Source organism: Cydia pomonella, unplaced genomic scaffold, assembly GCF_033807575.1.
Source record: "Cydia pomonella isolate Wapato2018A unplaced genomic scaffold, ilCydPomo1 PGA_scaffold_206, whole genome shotgun sequence".
Lineage (NCBI taxonomy): Eukaryota > Metazoa > Arthropoda > Insecta > Lepidoptera > Tortricidae > Cydia > Cydia pomonella.
Window position 1 is genome coordinate 490,593 of NW_026907846.1, and position 18,054 is coordinate 508,646.

At 35.8% G+C, this 18,054-nt stretch overlaps 2 protein-coding genes across 3 annotated transcripts in view; both read left to right on the forward strand.

Moving 5' to 3' along the window:
- Positions 1–18,054, forward strand: part of LOC133533827 (uncharacterized) — a 170,252-nt gene that overhangs the window by 98,995 nt on the left and 53,203 nt on the right. The gene's annotated exons all lie outside the window — the stretch shown is intronic.
- On the forward strand, positions 1,352–13,244 carry LOC133533810 (uncharacterized). 2 transcript variants are annotated; one of them, XM_061872859.1, is made up of 6 exons: positions 1,352–3,913; positions 4,312–4,430; positions 5,016–5,156; positions 5,623–6,330; positions 6,674–6,833; positions 8,125–13,244. In XM_061872859.1, exons 1-6 carry the CDS (start codon positions 3,739–3,741, stop codon positions 8,631–8,633), a joined length of 1,812 nt encoding a protein of 603 aa, XP_061728843.1. In that variant the 5' UTR covers positions 1,352–3,738; the 3' UTR covers positions 8,634–13,244. The 2 variants fall into 2 exon arrangements, with proteins under 2 accessions (XP_061728843.1, XP_061728844.1); XM_061872860.1 differs by lacking the exon at positions 4,312–4,430.

Here is an 18,054-nt window from a genome sequence, read left to right on the forward strand (position 1 = left end):
AAACGCAATTATTGCGAAACTAACAATAAAAATTCTGTTAAACTATCAATTTTTCGATGCCTTGACATAATAGCATAGTAAAAAATGCGAATTTAACATGGTTTGGCTTTGCTCATTGCACAACGTGTAATTTGTGAGTTGTGGTTTCAGCAACTTTGAGGACCTTTGTCAAAATAACAAAGGATAACCCTGCTAAATCTTCACAGTTAAAGTTTGTGCGGTTCGCAATGTTCGCCGCCACATTGTTTTTTACTTTGCGACGTTAGCAACTTCAAGAGCCGTTGTCGAAATAACAAAATAGAACTTTGCGGAATCTACACGGCTAAAGCTTGGGGATTGACAGTGTTCGCAAACACATTAATTTACACTTTGTGATGTTAGCAACTTTGAGGACCTTTGTCAAAATAACAAAAGATAACTCTGCGAAATCTTCACAGTTAAAGTTTGTGCGGTTCGCAATGTTCGCCGCCACATTGTTTTTTTACTTTGTGACGTTAGCAACTTCAAGAGCCGTTGTCGAAATAACAAAATAGAACTTTGCGGAATCTACACGGCTAAAGCTTGGGGATTGACAGTGTTCGCAAGCACATTGATTTACACTTTGTGATGTTAGCAACTTTGAGGACCTTTGTCAAAATAACAAAAGATAACTCTGCGAAATCTTCACAGGTAAAGTTTGTGCGGTTCGCAATGTTCGCCGTCACATTGTTTTTTTACTTTGTGACTTTAGCAACTTCAAGAGCCGTTGTCAAAATAACAAAATAGAACTCTGCGAAATCTACACGGCTAAAGTTTGGGGATCGACAGTGCTCAAAAGCACATTAATTTATACCTTGTGGTGTTAGCAACTTTGAGTACTTTTGTCAAAATAACAAAAGATAACTCCGCGAAATCTTCACAGTTAAAGTTTGTGTAATTCGCAATGTTCGCCGCCACATTGTTTTTTTACTCTGTGACGTTAGCAACTTGAAGAGCCGTTGTCAAAATAACAAAATAGAACTCTGCGAAATCTACACGGCTAAAGTTTGGGGATCGACAGTGCTCAAAAGCACATTGATTTATACTTTGTGACGTTAGCAACTTCAAGAGCCGTTGTCAAAATAACAAAAGAGAGCTTTGCGGAATCTACACGGCTAAAGTTTGGGGGTTGACAGTGTTCACAAGCACATTGATTTATACTTTGTGATGTTAGCAACTTTGAGGACCTTTTTCAAAATAACAAAAGATAACTCTGCGAAATCTTCACAGGTAAAGTTTGTGCGGTTCGCAATGTTCGCCGCCACATTGTTTTTTTACTTTGTGACTTTAGCAACTTCAAGAGCCGTTGTCAAAATAACAAAATAGAACTCTGCGAAATCTACACGGCTAAAGTTTGGGGATCGACAGTGCTCAAAAGCACATTAATTTATACCTTGTGGTGTTAGCAACTTTGAGTACTTTTGTCAAAATAACAAAAGATAACTCCGCGAAATCTTCACAGTTAAAGTTTGTGTAATTCGCAATGTTCGCCGCCACATTGTTTTTTTACTCTGTGACGTTAGCAACTTGAAGAGCCGTTGTCAAAATAACAAAATAGAACTCTGCGAAATCTACACGGCTAAAGTTTGGGGATCGACAGTGCTCAAAAGCACATTGATTTATACTTTGTGATGTTAGTAACTTTGAGGACATTTGTCAAAATAACATACGATAACTCTGCGAAATCTTCACAGTTAAAGTTTGTGTAATTCGCAATGTTCGCCGCCACATTGTTTTTTTACTCTGTGACGTTAGCAACTTCAAGAGCCGTTGTCAAAATAACAAAAGAGAGCTTTGCGGAATCTACACGGCTAAAGTTTGGGGGTTGACAGTGTTCACAAGCACATTGATTTATACTTTGTGATGTTAGCAACTTTGAGGACCTTTTTCAAAATAACAAAAGATAACTCTGCGAAATCTTCACAGGTAAAGTTTGTGCGGTTCGCAATGTTCGCCGCCACATTGTTTTTTTACTTTGTGACGTTAGCAACTTCAAGAGCCGTTGTCGAAATAACAAAATAGAACTTTGCGGAATCTACACGGCTAAAGTTTGGGGGTTGACAGTGTTCGCAAGCACACTGATTTATACCTTGTAATTTTAGCAACTTTAAAAGTGCCTTTGTTAAAATCACAAAATAGAACTCTGCGGACTACAAATTTTAAATTGATTTACAATGTTTGCAGGTGTTACAAGGGTAAATAATCCAATAATAGGTTTTTCATTTTAAACTTTTCACTACCACAAACGGCAAATCACGTCAGTGGAATGTCGTGACGTCATTTAATTTTGCCGCTATAGAAAAAACCATACATTTGGTTTATTGCTTAGCATTTGAGTCACGTCGAATTACTTCACCGCTTGGCGCTCAAAAGGTTAAGATAAGATTAGTTATTGCCTCTGTCAATTCAGTTTTACGATACCTCCTAAATTATTATACTGATGCAAGTGCCGCAAATGCCCCCTAATGTATAAACACATATTACTTTATATTTTAGGAATAGGACTGCGATAACATACTAGTAAGTAGAGGGCGTCGCGATACTAAGCTAATATCTAGGTAAACATTAGCTTAGTATCGCGAAACGAGATCGTATTTACTTCCCACTGAATTTTCATAATGAAATTCGTATTAATTCTGGAAATAAAGTGACGCATTTAGTATATATAGGTGTTACTAACACCATTTTATTAAACAGCATTTTATACTGAGGAAAGTCACTTGCACCACAGTGCATGCCTACAGGTTATGTAAAGTTGCCTCCAGAATCAGGCGAACTAAATTGACAAGTCAATGTGCACAAATGATACCACAGTTTGGCCAGTACTGTTCATATAGGTATTTTCAAAAATGTTTGAATTTGAGAATATCGCGAAAATTTGGGTTGGGTTTGGGTCAGTTCAAATGTTACAGTTAAGTAATTTTTTGTGTTATTTTACAAATGTTCGTTGGTATTTCGAAAATTGTGCAATTTTATAATTGTAGTTGCATGTAGTTAGACTTGAAATAAATTTTGGATATTGGATAAATATATAGTAATTAAAAAAAAATTTAGCTCAAAATACAAATAAGGCTAACCCAGACGGGGCATTTTTTCGCACAATCTGAATAATTTCTCAATTACAATGTGTGGTGCTGTGGTGTGGACGCAAAAATTAAATAGTCTCAATAATCCCTATTGCTTCGATTCTAAAGACCACTCCCGAAACTGGACATTCAAGTTGACAATTAGGTCAGCATTTAAGAGCCCCGTAACGATTTTAGAGCAAAAATTTAAAATTAATAGATTTAGTCGTTGAAATTGTACACCTTTTGTTACGTAATATCTAAATAACAAGTATTGGTGCTACAAATTGAACTGTCCATTTTGTGCCTGGGATATGAAAACAAAGCATCAGTTAGTGTCGCTAAATCTAGAGCAGGTTTACGATTTTTAATAAGGAACAACGTACTTAATTATTTTTATTGCTTTCCTTACTCATGCCTTTACCCTAAAAACGGAATTCTAAGAAAGGTATTTGATTGCCTTAATCGCAATGTTAGAATTGCGGAATTCACAAGGGAAAAATTTCTCAACTTAATAATTTCACAACTGTTACATTGCGAGATAATATCAGCATGGCTAGAAACACAATGTGAACTTAGTTAAAATAGTGATGTTGACTTAGTCCTTAGCAAAAGTGACACAAGAATCGTTCATTTCGCTGGCAACATTCGTAGGATGAGGACGCGTCGGCTTACGCATCGAACGCACCGAACGTTGTTTTATAAAAATATACTTTTTCTTTTTAAGAAGTACAACGTTATAGTGAAAAAATATATTATTAAAAGGATGGACGACTTAAGTGTGTTTCTGCTCAACTGTGATTTGATACACCTTTATGGATCGCTAAATGGTAAGTTATAATTGTGGTTATAATTTATATTAAGTTCTAACTAGTTAATATAATAAGTGACTTTGTCGTTACTAATCGATATTTCTTTCATCCAAATAAACTATTAGAAGTCGAAGATTTGTTTAATCGAATTAGAAATAATAATTTTTAGGTTATTTTGGATTGCAATGTTGGAAATTTTTTGTAGACATGTCTGCATCGTAATGGCCATTTACTAATTATTTTTCTTGAAATCATTGAAATTACACGTTGAAATAAAAGTATGGCCCTTTGAAGGCCCATAGACAAATCCATTACTCTGCAAAAAACGTTGCCGGCAGCATTGTTACCGCCATGACAGTGCAGTGGGTTAAATGTGTTAAATATGTAGTACTTATTATTTATTTCTATGCTTATAGATCAGGGCGCGGATCTTGATTTTTTGCTAAGCGCGAATGACCATGAACTGTCAATATTGGTCCCGGCAATAGTTCAGAAAGGAAAACTGCGCATGGCGCTAGATCGAGAGAGAGAACGCGTGAGCAGTTTAATTTTTTTTCATATACCTACTTGATCCAAAATTTAGATGTTTCCATTACTTTAAGTCAATTTTATTGATTATACTTTAGATGTCCTTAGTTTTAAAGGCCCGGCTACACCAGAAGCGTATGCCATTGCCAAGACGTACACGTATGCAATATACGGATCCTTATGATGTATAGATAGATCGTTTATTGATAAAAATATAAAAAAATGCATGTTATTTTTTGGCATGCTGTACTGTTTAAACATTATTTAATACATTAGGTAACATTAGTTATTTAATACTGATTGCATTACGTGCGCATGCACGTTTCCAACATTTAAGAATTCGCGCACGTGCAGGTGTTCGCATAGGTACGCAGCTGGAGTGCCTGGGCCTTAAACTTAAAAAGAAGGGGGTTTAAAAACACGAGTTCGCAAACATGAGGCGAAGCCAAATGTGATATTGATACGATTACGAAGTGTATTAAAATACATAATCTTATGCAGTTGCATACACTACTTTATCTTTGCTCAACATATTATGTTAATGGGCATTAAGGTTAAATTAATCACTCCTAACTTTATTTTTTCTTTATAGAGAGAAGTTAAAAATGATCCGAGGGATGTAGATGTACAGCTTGCTGTAGCTCCAATTCAAAAGCAGGACTCCTTCGTGATTCCATCAAGTAGTCAAAAATCTAGTTTATCCTCTGTTGTTACAACATCAGCTGAATTATTGGTAATTATAATAATATTAAACTATACTCTGTATTTAAGATGGATCATGTTTTTGTTATGCAGGGGGGTGGGGGGGTCAACTATCTCTGCAGCTGACTGTACATATGTTACTATATACTTTTTTAAATTAATGACCAGTTAGCCGAGTTGGTTGTAGCACTGTGCACTGCCTACAAAGCTGCGGTCCCGTGTTTGATCCCCGGTCAGGGCAAATATTTGTGTGATAAACACATTTGGGTGTTTTCTATGTATTAAGTATATCTTTAACTTTACAAGTATTTATATTATCATCTAGTAGGTACCCATATTAGAAGCGGTGCTTTTTTTGGGACTAGGTTGATTTGTGTAAGATTGTCCCTAGATATTTATTTCATGTATTTATTTTATTTAAATATTATGATGTGCCCAAATAATCACATGACCTGACTTCCAGTTTTTTAGTAACTCAGTGCTTACTTGATTTTCAGGAATGGGACATCAATTGTGATGACTTACAGTTTATAGATGCAAGCAAACTCCTAGGGACTACGACTGGCCGATCTCTCAAACAAATTTTAGAGAGCTCTAGTATTGGGAAACCTCTCCTCAATAAAAAAGTATTATCCTCTAGTGACCGAAAGATACTAACGGCCCTTATTGTTGAGGCTGAGGTGCGGAAATTGAAAGAAAACACTGACCCAATAAGAAAAGAAATCTGGGATACGTGGACATCAGAAATTATAAAGCTTTTCCCAGGTGAAACAAAGGGGGTATATTATAATCCTTTTCGACTTGTAGATGGAACAGCTATTCAGGCCAGTGGTTTAATAGTAAACCGGTTAATAACAGTACGAAGGAAATTGAATGCAGAGAATCGCTGCCGCAGTAGAAGCCGTCACAGCAGTAGCGACAAAAGCAGCGACAGCAGCGAAGAACAAAAGAAGAGGAAAAAATCTGCTGTCAAATCTCCTGCACGGGTTAGACCTTTTCCTGATTCTTTTCAAATAATAACTACCAATCAAGAATCTGAAAAAGATACTGTGCAGTGGTTGAAGCACTCTTCTTCACCAAGAGAATTGGTTGAAACAAAATGGAACAGCTGTCTACATGAACGCATGGCTGCACTGCAAGAAGGCGACCACGTTAGTTATTTGACCATCTTCCCAGCACTGCAATGTCCTTGGGGCTATGTATTGGTGAGTCATAGATAATACTAATCAATCAAGTCTCTTTATACCATAGACTTCATGACATCACCAGGCAGAGTTCATCAATTTAAGCCCAACTGCCAAAATGGGGTTAAGTTTTTCAACTACTGCCTAAACCATCTAGCGGATTTTAATATATGAAGTGCCATTACATACGTCTCAGTTCTTGATTTGCATTTTACTCAGTGAGAGTGCATTATACATTAGCAACATTTCTTGTTGTATGACTATTAATGATGATTGATGACTAGCAACATTCTTGGTTTTGTGAAAGATCTTTTAAACTCTATTTGAAGAACAAATGTTTGATTTGATTTTTGTTTATTTTCAGCTGGCTAGTGACTTTGACAAAATATACCCTGAAATAGAAGGAAAGTTCGAAGAAAATTTCCCGGTAGTGAAAGGGCGCCTGCTATCATTACTAGATGAGAAGGCAGAACAGCTAACACGAGCTGACACATCTATTCAAAGTGTTTTGGATCTTGCAACTTGTAAGTTATATTATGTTTTTTTCTAAATTAAACAAATATCCGTAATCAGTGCCTTTATTACCTCTATATGTAAATACAGTATGGTACATAGGTTTTATTTGTTCAAATAATGATACCCTGTAGGGCACTGCAATATAAATAAACACTCCTCCAATAAGTAAAACAGCTGTCCATCAAAACTTTCCTATTAAATAAAGTACTTAAGTATGTATTCTATGAATACTAGTACATTGTGCAAGGTTAATTAACGTTTTGAACGCCAAGAACAACCTAAAGTCGTAGTTACTAGTCGCGCTCACAGCGCCAAGGACAACTATAGGTGTTATGGCGGACGCTGTCAAAGTAACCTTAATACTTTAAAGTAAGGTTTACATTATCTCACTCCCTTGCGCCCCGTAGCTTGGCGTTTGAGTAATGTTTGTGTTTATGACATTAGCGTTCAAATGTTTAAAGATTCGAGTTTTTAATATTCTTACTCCCGGAGTTACACAGAATGTTTTTCAGACTTGCGAAGGAAAAAACTAATCAATCAATTTTTCGTGTTATGACTCCATTAAGGTGTTGATGATTCTGCCAATGTCGAGGTGGGATAAGACACGGCTAGTATATGAAAGAAAAAACTAAATTTTATGCGAAATCATTTATAAAATACGGTAACGTTTCAGACATACGTCCGCCATATTGTAATTTTTTGACAGGTTAAGCATCGAAGGCACAGACCCATCCGGCATTCAGCCACGATTTAAATTGTGTAAGAATATTTTGAACGGCTATTAAATTAATCAAATTAAATATTTATAAACATGAACAAAAATATCTAATTATAAACGTTAGTATTTTAAATTCATATGTTAAACTTGCTTCTAATGAAGTAGTCATCATCAATATTTAAGAGCTAATGCTCTTGTCGGTGGAGTAATGGCCACTCTTCGCTTCGCTGGCTAGCGTTTTAACTTCCTCGTACGACACGACAGAAACTTTATCTTTTATTTTAAGTAGTAGGAGTGACATAATAAAATAAAAAAAAGATGTAACTCCCTAGGGAGTTATAGCTTTATATTTCACAAACCATAACTCCCGCGGGAACAATATATGCCTTTGTCCTTCAGTACACCTGCATGATATTAGATCTTTTTCAAGCAAGTGTGATGAAAATAACATATTATATACAGGTTGGATTTTTCTAATGCCACCTGGAAGTGAGATACTGTAGATAGAGGAGATGGTGAATTTTACTCAATAGAAACTTTAAGTTATCGTTAACCATACTAAGTATTACTTATTTTTGCAGCGGGAGAGGAACAAGCGAACATTGCGACTTTCCTAGCAGTTCCCCTGTTGCTGAAGCAGATGCACACTGTTCCCGTGAAAGGCGTCAGAAGACCCTGGAATCCTTCTAGATTGGAAGTAAGCAACGCGTTTTTAAGCTTGGTGCCATCTACATCGGACCTTCAAAGCCACTTCTGTAAACGGAAGGCCACATTGCAGGAAAAAAAATTGCCTGTTCTTCCATATTTGGTTGCCATTGGGGCTTGCTGGCAGGATGTTAAGCAGTATGATTTATTAATATCTGAAGACATCAGGTACACATTTCCCAGTATTTGTAAAGCTATTTCAAATACTTTTAAAATTCTATGGGCATTAGACTTACCATATTCAAAAGATTGTGCCCCCGTCTGGATGTTTATCCAAAGAAGTATATATGTAATGAAGAGCAAGTTTGACACTGAAGGCACTCCTATGCTAGATTTGCTTGCTTCTGTTTCTAACAGACACGATGGTGCTGTGTGCAATATGTAAAAGGTCTTTTGTCCAAATGAAGCAATTTCAAGCCCATTTTACATTTTATCATCCAGGTAAATGTTATATTTGTCCAAACATGGGTTGTGGGAGAACTTATCATCTGTACAATTCATTTAGGCGTCATTATTTGAAACAACATTCAGATTCTTCTATGTTACAACAGGCTTCAAGTGTACAGGATTTTGCTATTGAACAAGAGACCTCTACCGTGAATAATGATCCATTATATAATGTATGTAGTGCAACCGAGATGCAAATTAGAGAAAATAATAGTACTATACAGAGTAATAGCAAACAAAACACACCGCCGCTAAGCGACACTTTAGGTCAACTTTTCTCATCCCTGTATAGTAATCCCCATTTGCCGAACAATGTGCTAGATACAGTTTATAGCGGTATTCACAACATGTTCACTTTCTCAATCAAACCTCTGTTACCAGTGACATCTAGCTCTGCCGTAGCAAAACTGACAACTGATCTAGAGATGTTTAGTTCAACTTATAAACGACATCAGTTCTTTGAAAGCAATGGTACTTTAATTAATCCTGAGCCTTATACTGTAGGGCGACGATTTGATTACGTAAAAAAGAACGGTAAAACTTATTACCAAGCAGTAGAGTGCATAGCCCATAAAATACCTATTAGAGATGTGCTGCACAGATTTTTTTCGTTGCCCAACATACTGCATGAGACCATCGATGCTATGAAAAAACTGATGGCTCATGACACGTCAAACAGTATAGAGCATTATATGCATGGTTCATTTTGGAGACAGAAAAATCATGGAGATAAGATAGTAATGCCCATATTTTTACAAATTGACGATTTCGAGACTTTAAATCCTTTGGGAAGTCATAGTGGGGTGCACAAACTAGGAGCCGCGTACATTTCTCTTCCTTGCCTGCCGTACTATTGTGCCTCCCTGTTAGGTAACATATTTTTAGTCTTACTCTATCATTCAACTGACAGAGTGGAATTTGGCAATCGTATAATATTTCAACCCCTGATTGACCAGTTTAATGATTTATTTAAGTATGGAATAGTTTTTGATTTGCCAGATTTCAAGGGCACAATTTACTTTGAGTTATCGTTAATTTTAGGAGATAATTTAGGCTTGCATAGTGTATTAGGATTTGTTGAAAGTTTTTCATGCAATTTTCCTTGCAGAACATGTAAAGTAGAGAAAAAAGTCATGGCAAATCAGGTTTATGAAGATGAGTCTCTCTTAAGGACCGAGTCAAATTACCAGGATGATTTAAAAACGAATGATTCTTCTCTGACAGGCGTCAAAGAAAAATGTATATGGCTTGACATAGAAAATTTTAATTTATTTTCGCAAATGGGTTTTGATGTAATGCATGATATGCACGAAGGCTGTGCCAAATACGTCATGTGCTCTTTACTTGTGGTTTTTGTAGACAAAATGAAATATCTTACAATTGATATAGTTAATAACAAAATTTCCTCATTTCAATATGGTCCCGATAAAAAAGATAAGCCCGTCACGCTGGCCATGTCCAATTTACGAAAAGGCAATATACGTTTAAATGCTGCCGAAATGAACACATTTTGCAAGTATTTTGGTGTAATGTTTGGCGATTTCATTCCAAGACATGATAAATATTGGCAACTGTATATTCAATTAATGACTGTTCTAGATTTTATCATGTCACCCCGTTTCGTATCTGAGCAAATCGACTATTTTAAGTATATGATCGCTGAATTTTGCGAAATGTACATCACACTGTTTAACCAAAGTCTTAAGCCTAAATTTCACAATTTACTGCACTATCATTCAGCAATGTTACGTTTTGGTCCCTTGAGATTTCTGTCTTCAATGCGCTACGAAGCTAAACATCGCTTTAACAAGTTAGCTGCAAAATCAACAAATAACCGAATTAACATGACACTGACAGTAGCTCGAAAGCATCAGTTGATGTTAAATGACATTTTTTTGAAAGAAACAGTTCGTTCGCCTCTTTCGTTTGGGGGCCAAGCAGAAGTACCAGTTAGTGAATGCGAACATATTTTAGATCAAATGCAATGGTCAGATAATACAAAATTATATAAAGCGAGTTGGGCTGCAAAGTGTTCTGAGCGCTACCAAGTAAATTCTGTAATAGTTACTGCTATTAATGAAGAAAACGTTTATTTTTCCAAAGTTGATGACATATATGTTGATGGAGTGTCTAAGATTATTTTAAAGGCTAAGCCTTTACAAACAATTGGTTTTGATAATCATTACCATGCTTATAATGTACTGGACTCATTACAATTATCACCCATATACATTGATCAAGAGACAATGCAGTATCCGTTCGTATGCAACTGTGTAGTCATTGGGCATAACATTAATCTTCCTGAGTATCATATCGTACTAAGTAAACCGATTTAATTAACCGAACTAGAGTAAGATTTAATAATTTTTTAGTAATAGTATGATTACAATTACTTATGCAGGTAATGCATACCCTTAACTCTGCCTATTCTTCCATATTTGGTTGCATGCAGGATATTAAGCAGTATGATTTATTAATGTCTGAAGACATCAGGTACACATTTCCCAGCTTACGTACACAAATAACTTAAGTTTAGTAAATTAAGTTCGAAAGGGCAGTGGAACAGTGTTAACAATTTATATTTTAAATATATTTTTGTTCGTATTTTAGTTTACAGTAAGTAATCAAATCTTACATTACCGTAAATATGATGGGATGATTATTGATAGAAATAGCTCTGATTATGTAAACAGTTTTGTTCATGCAATGAGAATATGCTAAGTTTAGTTTTTATAATGTAATTCCTAGGCCAAGACGGTTGTCTTAGGAAACACCTTGCATGTAGTAGTGATCTGATGTATTAATAGTATTTCCACAATTTACAATAGGGTACAAAACTACACTACTCACGTACTGTTGTTGAGTAATAGCAGTACTTAGGATAGGTTAGCAGGTAAAAATATATGCTTAATTTTTTCCACATTTAACGGGTTCGATTCACGGCTCAGCCAGGTGATTTTTTTTCAAATTATTTGAATGCAGTTCATATTATTTTTAAATAAAAATAGAAATGAAGCTATTTTTACTTCTACTCGTCAAATATTTGGTGACAACTCCTCAAATACGTTTATCTACGTTACGTAAACATAGCCATACATTTGACGTGCCCCTCCCCCGCAAAAATCGGCAGACTGTTTTGTACAGAAAATTACAGACGAGGCGTCTCCAGTTGTTAAACCCTCCAAGTTAAATGTATGCGACGCGGTCATTCTTTATAAGTGAAAAGGAAACAGCTTAATGCATGTACGTTATATAGTAAATTATATTTCCAATATACAGTTAGGTGCAAGGCTGTGTTCCGATATATTTAGCCAGTTGTCACCAAATATTTGACGAGTAAAAGTAAACATAGCTTCATGTCTATTTTTATTTTAAAACAATACCAACTGCATTCAAAGAATTAATAAAAAAAGCCTGCCTGATCCAGGAATCTAACCCGCTAAATGTGAAAAACCTACTATTTAACTGTACCGATAGAAAGACTAAATCAAAGGGATCTTCAAAATAACATAGCATCTTAAATAATTGTATGTAATTAACCTATTTAAAATTCTTCGAAAGCAGTTCGTATTATTTTTATAACAAAAATTAAATCTTTTTTTCTATATTATCTACAGTATTCAGGGTACCTAATGTCTGTCCATGTAGTAAAGTGTCCCACCCCTGTCTACTGAAAAAATAATGTTGCAAATTTATTTAAGAAGTAGTGGGTAACTGGGTAATAATTCTTAAATAACAAATGTTCAATACTTTTGACCTCAAGTGCAAAAATATGTATCTCAAGAACCGTTGTATGTATGTGCAGTCAACAATACTATTAGCTTAGCACCTTTGCATACAAAATTCTATGCAGGGGATGTACCTTTTCTATGCAGCTGACTGTACATATGTATGTTTTGTGCGTTTAAATCTTTTTATCCTATAAAAGGAACTGCAAATAAACATCTTAATCGTTTAATTTTTATAATGTGCATTACATCCGTTATCAACAGGGCCCGTACATTTCATGTCTTTGACGCAAAAATTACAGAATTTAACATACAAGGAGGTTTTTTACAATACTACAAATTTCGATAACTTACCTACAGACGTGTAGAAAAATAAAAATCGATGTTAAAAATCACATATATGTATTATTTAATAATCTATTATCTAGTTGAGTGACAAGATGAAAGTCAGTTAGACGTTTCTGAACTGATTCTTACGTATCTAAAGAGGTTAACAAATGATTAATTATTACCAAAATACTAATTGGAATCATACTCTATGTAGCGGGACGTCATTGTTCAGTCAATGGCATGAAATGTACGGGCCCGGGTTATCAACTATCATGGCTAAATTGATTCGGCTACCTATTTCAGTAGTTAATTTAGAAGAAACATGGTGTTTGAATTTGATTGATATACGAGTAAATAGTTGATGTCTCATTGGAAACTCTTACCTATGTTAATTATCGTTTCCTACTAGGCATTATCTACATTATTTGTATTTTTTTTTTATTCTTATGGACATGTAACTGTTTTTGATTAATAAAAATTAGTTATATAAATATTGTTGTATTTTTTCAGGTAGCTATTGTCGTTCGGGACTTTTGGCATTGCTAGTTCCGCAATATTTCACTGCGGAGCTAGCAACGTCAGCATTGCTATCCCCGCAATATTACACTGCGGAGCTAGCAACGTCAGATTGCTATCCCCGCAATATTACACTGCGGAGCTAGAAACGCCAGCATTGCTATCCCCGCAATATTACACTGCGGAGCTAGAAACGCCAGTATTGCTATCCCCGCAATATTACACTGCGGAGCTAGCAACGCCAGCATTGCTATCCCCGCAATATTACACTGCGGAGCTAGCAATGCCAGCATTGCTATCCCCGCAATATTACACTGCGGAGCTAGCAACGCCAGCATTGCTATCCCCGCAATATTACACTGCGGAGCTAGCAATGCCAGCATTGCTATCCCCGCAATATTACACTGCGGAGCTAGCAACGCCAGCATTGCTATCTCCGCAATATTACACTGCGGAGCTAGCAACGTCAGCATTGCTATCCCCGCAATATTACACTGCGGAGCTAGCAACGTCAGCATTGCTATGCCCGCAATATTACACTGCGGAGCTAGCAATGCCAGCATTGCTATCCCCGCAATATTACACTGCGGAGCTAGCAACGCCAGCATTGCTATCCCCGCAATATTACACTGCGGAGCTAGCAACGCCAGCATTGCTATCCCCGCAATATTACACTGCGGAGCTAGCAACGTCAGCATTGCTATCCCCGCAATATTACACTGCGGAGCTAGCAACGCCAGCATTGCTATCCCCGCAATATTACACTGCGGAGCTAGCAACGTCAGCATTGCTATCCTCGCAATATTACACTGCGAAGCTAGCTACGTCAGCATTGCTATCTCCGCAATATTACACTGCGGAGCTAGCAACGTCAGCATTGCTATCCTCGCAATATTACACTGCGAAGCTAGCTACGTCAGCATTGCTATCCCCGCAATATTACACTGCGGAACTAGCAACGCCAGCATTGCTATCCTCGCAATATTACACTGAGAAGCTAGCAACGTCAGCATTGCTATCCTCGCAATATTACACTGCGAAGCTAGCTACGTCAGCATTGCTATCTCCGCAATATTACACTGAGGAGCTAGCAACGTCAGCATTGCTAACCCCGCAATATTACACTGCCAAGCTAGCAACGTCAGCATTGATATCCCCGCTATGTTACACTGCGAAGCTAGCTACGTCAGCATTGCTATCCCCGCAATATAACACTGAGGAATTAGCAACGTCAGCATTGCTATCTGCACAATATGACACTGCTGAGCTAGCAACGTCAGCATTGATAAAACCACAAAATAAAAATTGTTAAGATAGCTATGTTCAGAATAGGCATCAAAGAAAAATTGTTAAAAACTAAATTTGTTAGATTAACAATGTTTATATTTCAATGTAAAGATTTGCTAAATTAGCAACGTTAAAAACCACAATTTCTACTATGTTTTATTGTCAACGTTATTCCACAATGTCAGCATTGCTAAATATTCACAAAGTTAAAATTGCGAAATAGGAGCCGACAGAGTAAAATTGCGAAAAATGTCAGTTTGTGAAATTAGCTATATGATTTTTCACAAAGTTGAAATTGCGAAATAGGAGCCGACAGAGTAAAATTGTGAAAAACTTGACTTTGTGAAATTCGCTATGTGCTTTTTCACAAAGTAAACGTTTCCGCTTTGTCATTTTCGCAATATTTTTTCGCAAAATTAAGCTTGCTGCGCCCGCAATTTAACTCTGTCGGCTCCTATTTAGCAACTTTTTTTTGTTATTTTCACAATAGTTTTTTCTGAGTGTACTAATTCACTTCTACAGGCAGATTTTTTAGGATTTTTTTTTCTTACACGTATTTTACAAAATATCATTAAGAGGCTGTCAACACCCAATGTCCTTGAAATTGATGTTACTTAAACAGTTTTTTAAGAAAGACTATTTGTTTTAGTCAAGTAAGAAAAATATATGTTCATATTAATTATATTTCAAAGACCGTGGTTGTACTCGATACATGATTGAACGAAATCGGCTCGATAGAAAATAATTGCAAAGATTGGTCTTAAAATCACAATTAAACGGTTTTATGTCTTTATTGTTTTGACTGCAATTAAAATCACAATTTCAAAACATTTATATCTAAACCGTGGTTGAGTAAAATATTACACTAATAATCAACTTTTTTTTATTTAAATATTTTTCTTATTATTCCCTTGCCCAGGCCCAGTAACATGCGACAGTGCTATCTCATTTACTCCGATACAAATAGACAGTGTGCGCGCTTTAGGTATTGACAGCCTCTTAAACATTAAAACTACATTAATTTAACTAGACAAATTGTATTAACTTCTAAATATTTTCACCACACCTACTGGTAAAGGGCCTCTTGAATGTTCAAAAACGAATAAGAAAGTTGCATTTATGCAAAGTTTGAGTTGTGTCCTTATGTAAGCTGGTAGAATTGGCTACTTGACTTTTTTTTGTAAATAATGTCAAACAATCTTGATTTTCCTGAGGATCAAATGTCTATATAGGACTCATGGCATTTAAGCAACACAAAGATCAGAAATGAGAGTTAAAGTCTGACGCTCGCAGTTGACGATTGAAACGCCTCTAACAAAATGATAAGGTGATGTGACGTCACATCATATAAGTCTGTCCTAAATGTATGTATATGTAACGTTCTGTTGTTACTTGGCCAAATAAAGAAACTTGAACTTGAAACTATGGAAGAGCAAGGAAATTGCCATTTTGACCCTGAAATATTGCGTTTATGTATATAGTTGTCATACAATTTATTTTTCAATAAAATGTAAGGAATCGAATGGTACCATTTTCTTTTCTATTTTTGAGACAAAAAAAAATTTTTTTTTTTTAGGCACCCGGAGCCTTTTATTTTTTTATAATCTCAATAAAAAAAAATTAAATCCCCTTTTTTATAATGGATGGCTCATTTTCTATCCGTTTAACTAAATTTTGTTATAATATTCAACATGTGTCAAGTACCCAATTGACTTTTAAATGATGATTTTGAATGATAATTTTTTTACTACGTTAATTTGGATTCGATTCGGTTTGATTTTGTTTTGGTATGTCTTAGTAAAGTATTTAGTATGTTCCTCGCGTTGGTGGGGCTGTGGTTGTTGAAAACCTCGTAACGCTCAAGATTCCACTTCTCTAACCACTCGCTACGCTCGTTTTTGGAATCATTCGCGTGCTCGGGTATCAATAACCTTGTAAAACAATTAACTATTCCTTTACATTGATACACAAACGCAATCGTTTGTTAAAATCATCAACAAAATGACGCAGTAAAAAAAATACAACTTTTGGGCCACGCTGTATTCACATTCCATAGGATTAAAGTAAAATAATAACGATTCTGTGAACCACTAGTAAGCAACACTTATACATAATATTAATTGACTATCGTGAACCCTATAGTCCTAACAATAAGGTTTCAAAATAATCATTTAACTGTGTAAACGAAGGTAGAGATTAACCGCGTGATTAATATTAAACCAGCCCAATAAAAATGACAAATATTTTCAATTTTATACCCGATTGTGGACTCTATGCGTTACGTATTAAGATTACGTTTTTTGTGTAAAGGATTTTAGTAATGGGACGTTTCCTACACATGTTGCCGAGCGATTTAAGGAAGTTGATGTCTATATTTAGTATGAAAAAAGTCCAGGAGTAAGTCCGACATACGTAAAAGGTTCCGTATACACTTACACAGATCAATAAGGGACTAGCGAACTAGACAAGCTACTGCTCGTTAATCTGCTTGATTCTTTAACTAAGTATATAACTTATATACATGTACAGCGTGCCTAGCTAAGATTCCAATCGTTTGCGGCGTAGCGAACGATATGCTGATGTTTCTCTGTCGTACTAATAGTAGTAGTAGTAAAACACTTTATTGTACAAAAAGAAACATAATTCAAAGAAAGAAAGAACACACATCATTTGTTGTTCCTTTTCAGGGATCTCTTCCTGACTAATATGGAAGAGTGATAGAGAGAGATTATTGTTTCGTTAGCAACGGCGCAAACGATTGGCATCTTGACTAGGCCCTCTGTGCAGATGTGCTTGGCGGACGAATCTGTCATTTATGGCGGGAATTGATAGATTGACAGATTTTCACGCCAAACACATCCCTAATAGCTTTTATAGATATCAGGGCTATAACCGCGAAAATCGAAGTTCGTCAATTGCGGGCATTTTTCTCTGTCACTCTAATTACGTCTTAGTGAGAGTAAAAGAGAAAGATCCCCACAATTTGCGAAATTCGGTTTTCGTGGTAGGCCCCCAGAGACCGAACACCACTTGATCGCATTCCCATTGCCGTTGTATCAGATGGTTGTGTCTACTAAATGCCTAACTAATTAAGTAATTATAAACTGAAATAAATATCATACACTAAAGAAAACGTGACCAAGTCCACCGGTGGCCGAAAAAAAATCACAATTTGATTGGTACCCTAGTTAAATAAGTAATTGTACATATTCAAACAAAGTTCATAAACTAATCCAACTCATAAATTGCTTTCGTAACGTCAAAGTACGTATTTAACGATGAACATAATAATATTTTCCTACTCTTCTACTGTTATCTGTCATTTATGTATTAATTAACACGAATATAAGAACATACATAAAAGATTTCAAGAAAAGTCTATATTGTCTATTCCTCATAAAAGCTCTTGTGCTTTTATACGCTATAACGTTACTGCGATTAATGGCTACCAACCTAACAAAACCAAAACGAATACAGTTTTAAACTAAGTGCATTGAT

What these genes read in the sequence shown, in the direction of transcription:
- LOC133533810 (XM_061872859.1), top strand. Translation starts at nt 3,739, where the DNA reads ATGAGGACGCGTCGGCTTACGCATCGAACGCACCGAACGTTGTTTTAT. An exon ending in TAGATCGAGAGAGAGAACGC is followed by an intron (nt 4,431 to 5,015) that starts GTGAGCAGTTTA and finishes TTTTCTTTATAG; the next exon opens with AGAGAAGTTAAAAATGATCC. An exon ending in TGTTTTGGATCTTGCAACTT is followed by an intron (nt 6,834 to 8,124) that starts GTAAGTTATATT and finishes TTATTTTTGCAG; the next exon opens with CGGGAGAGGAACAAGCGAAC.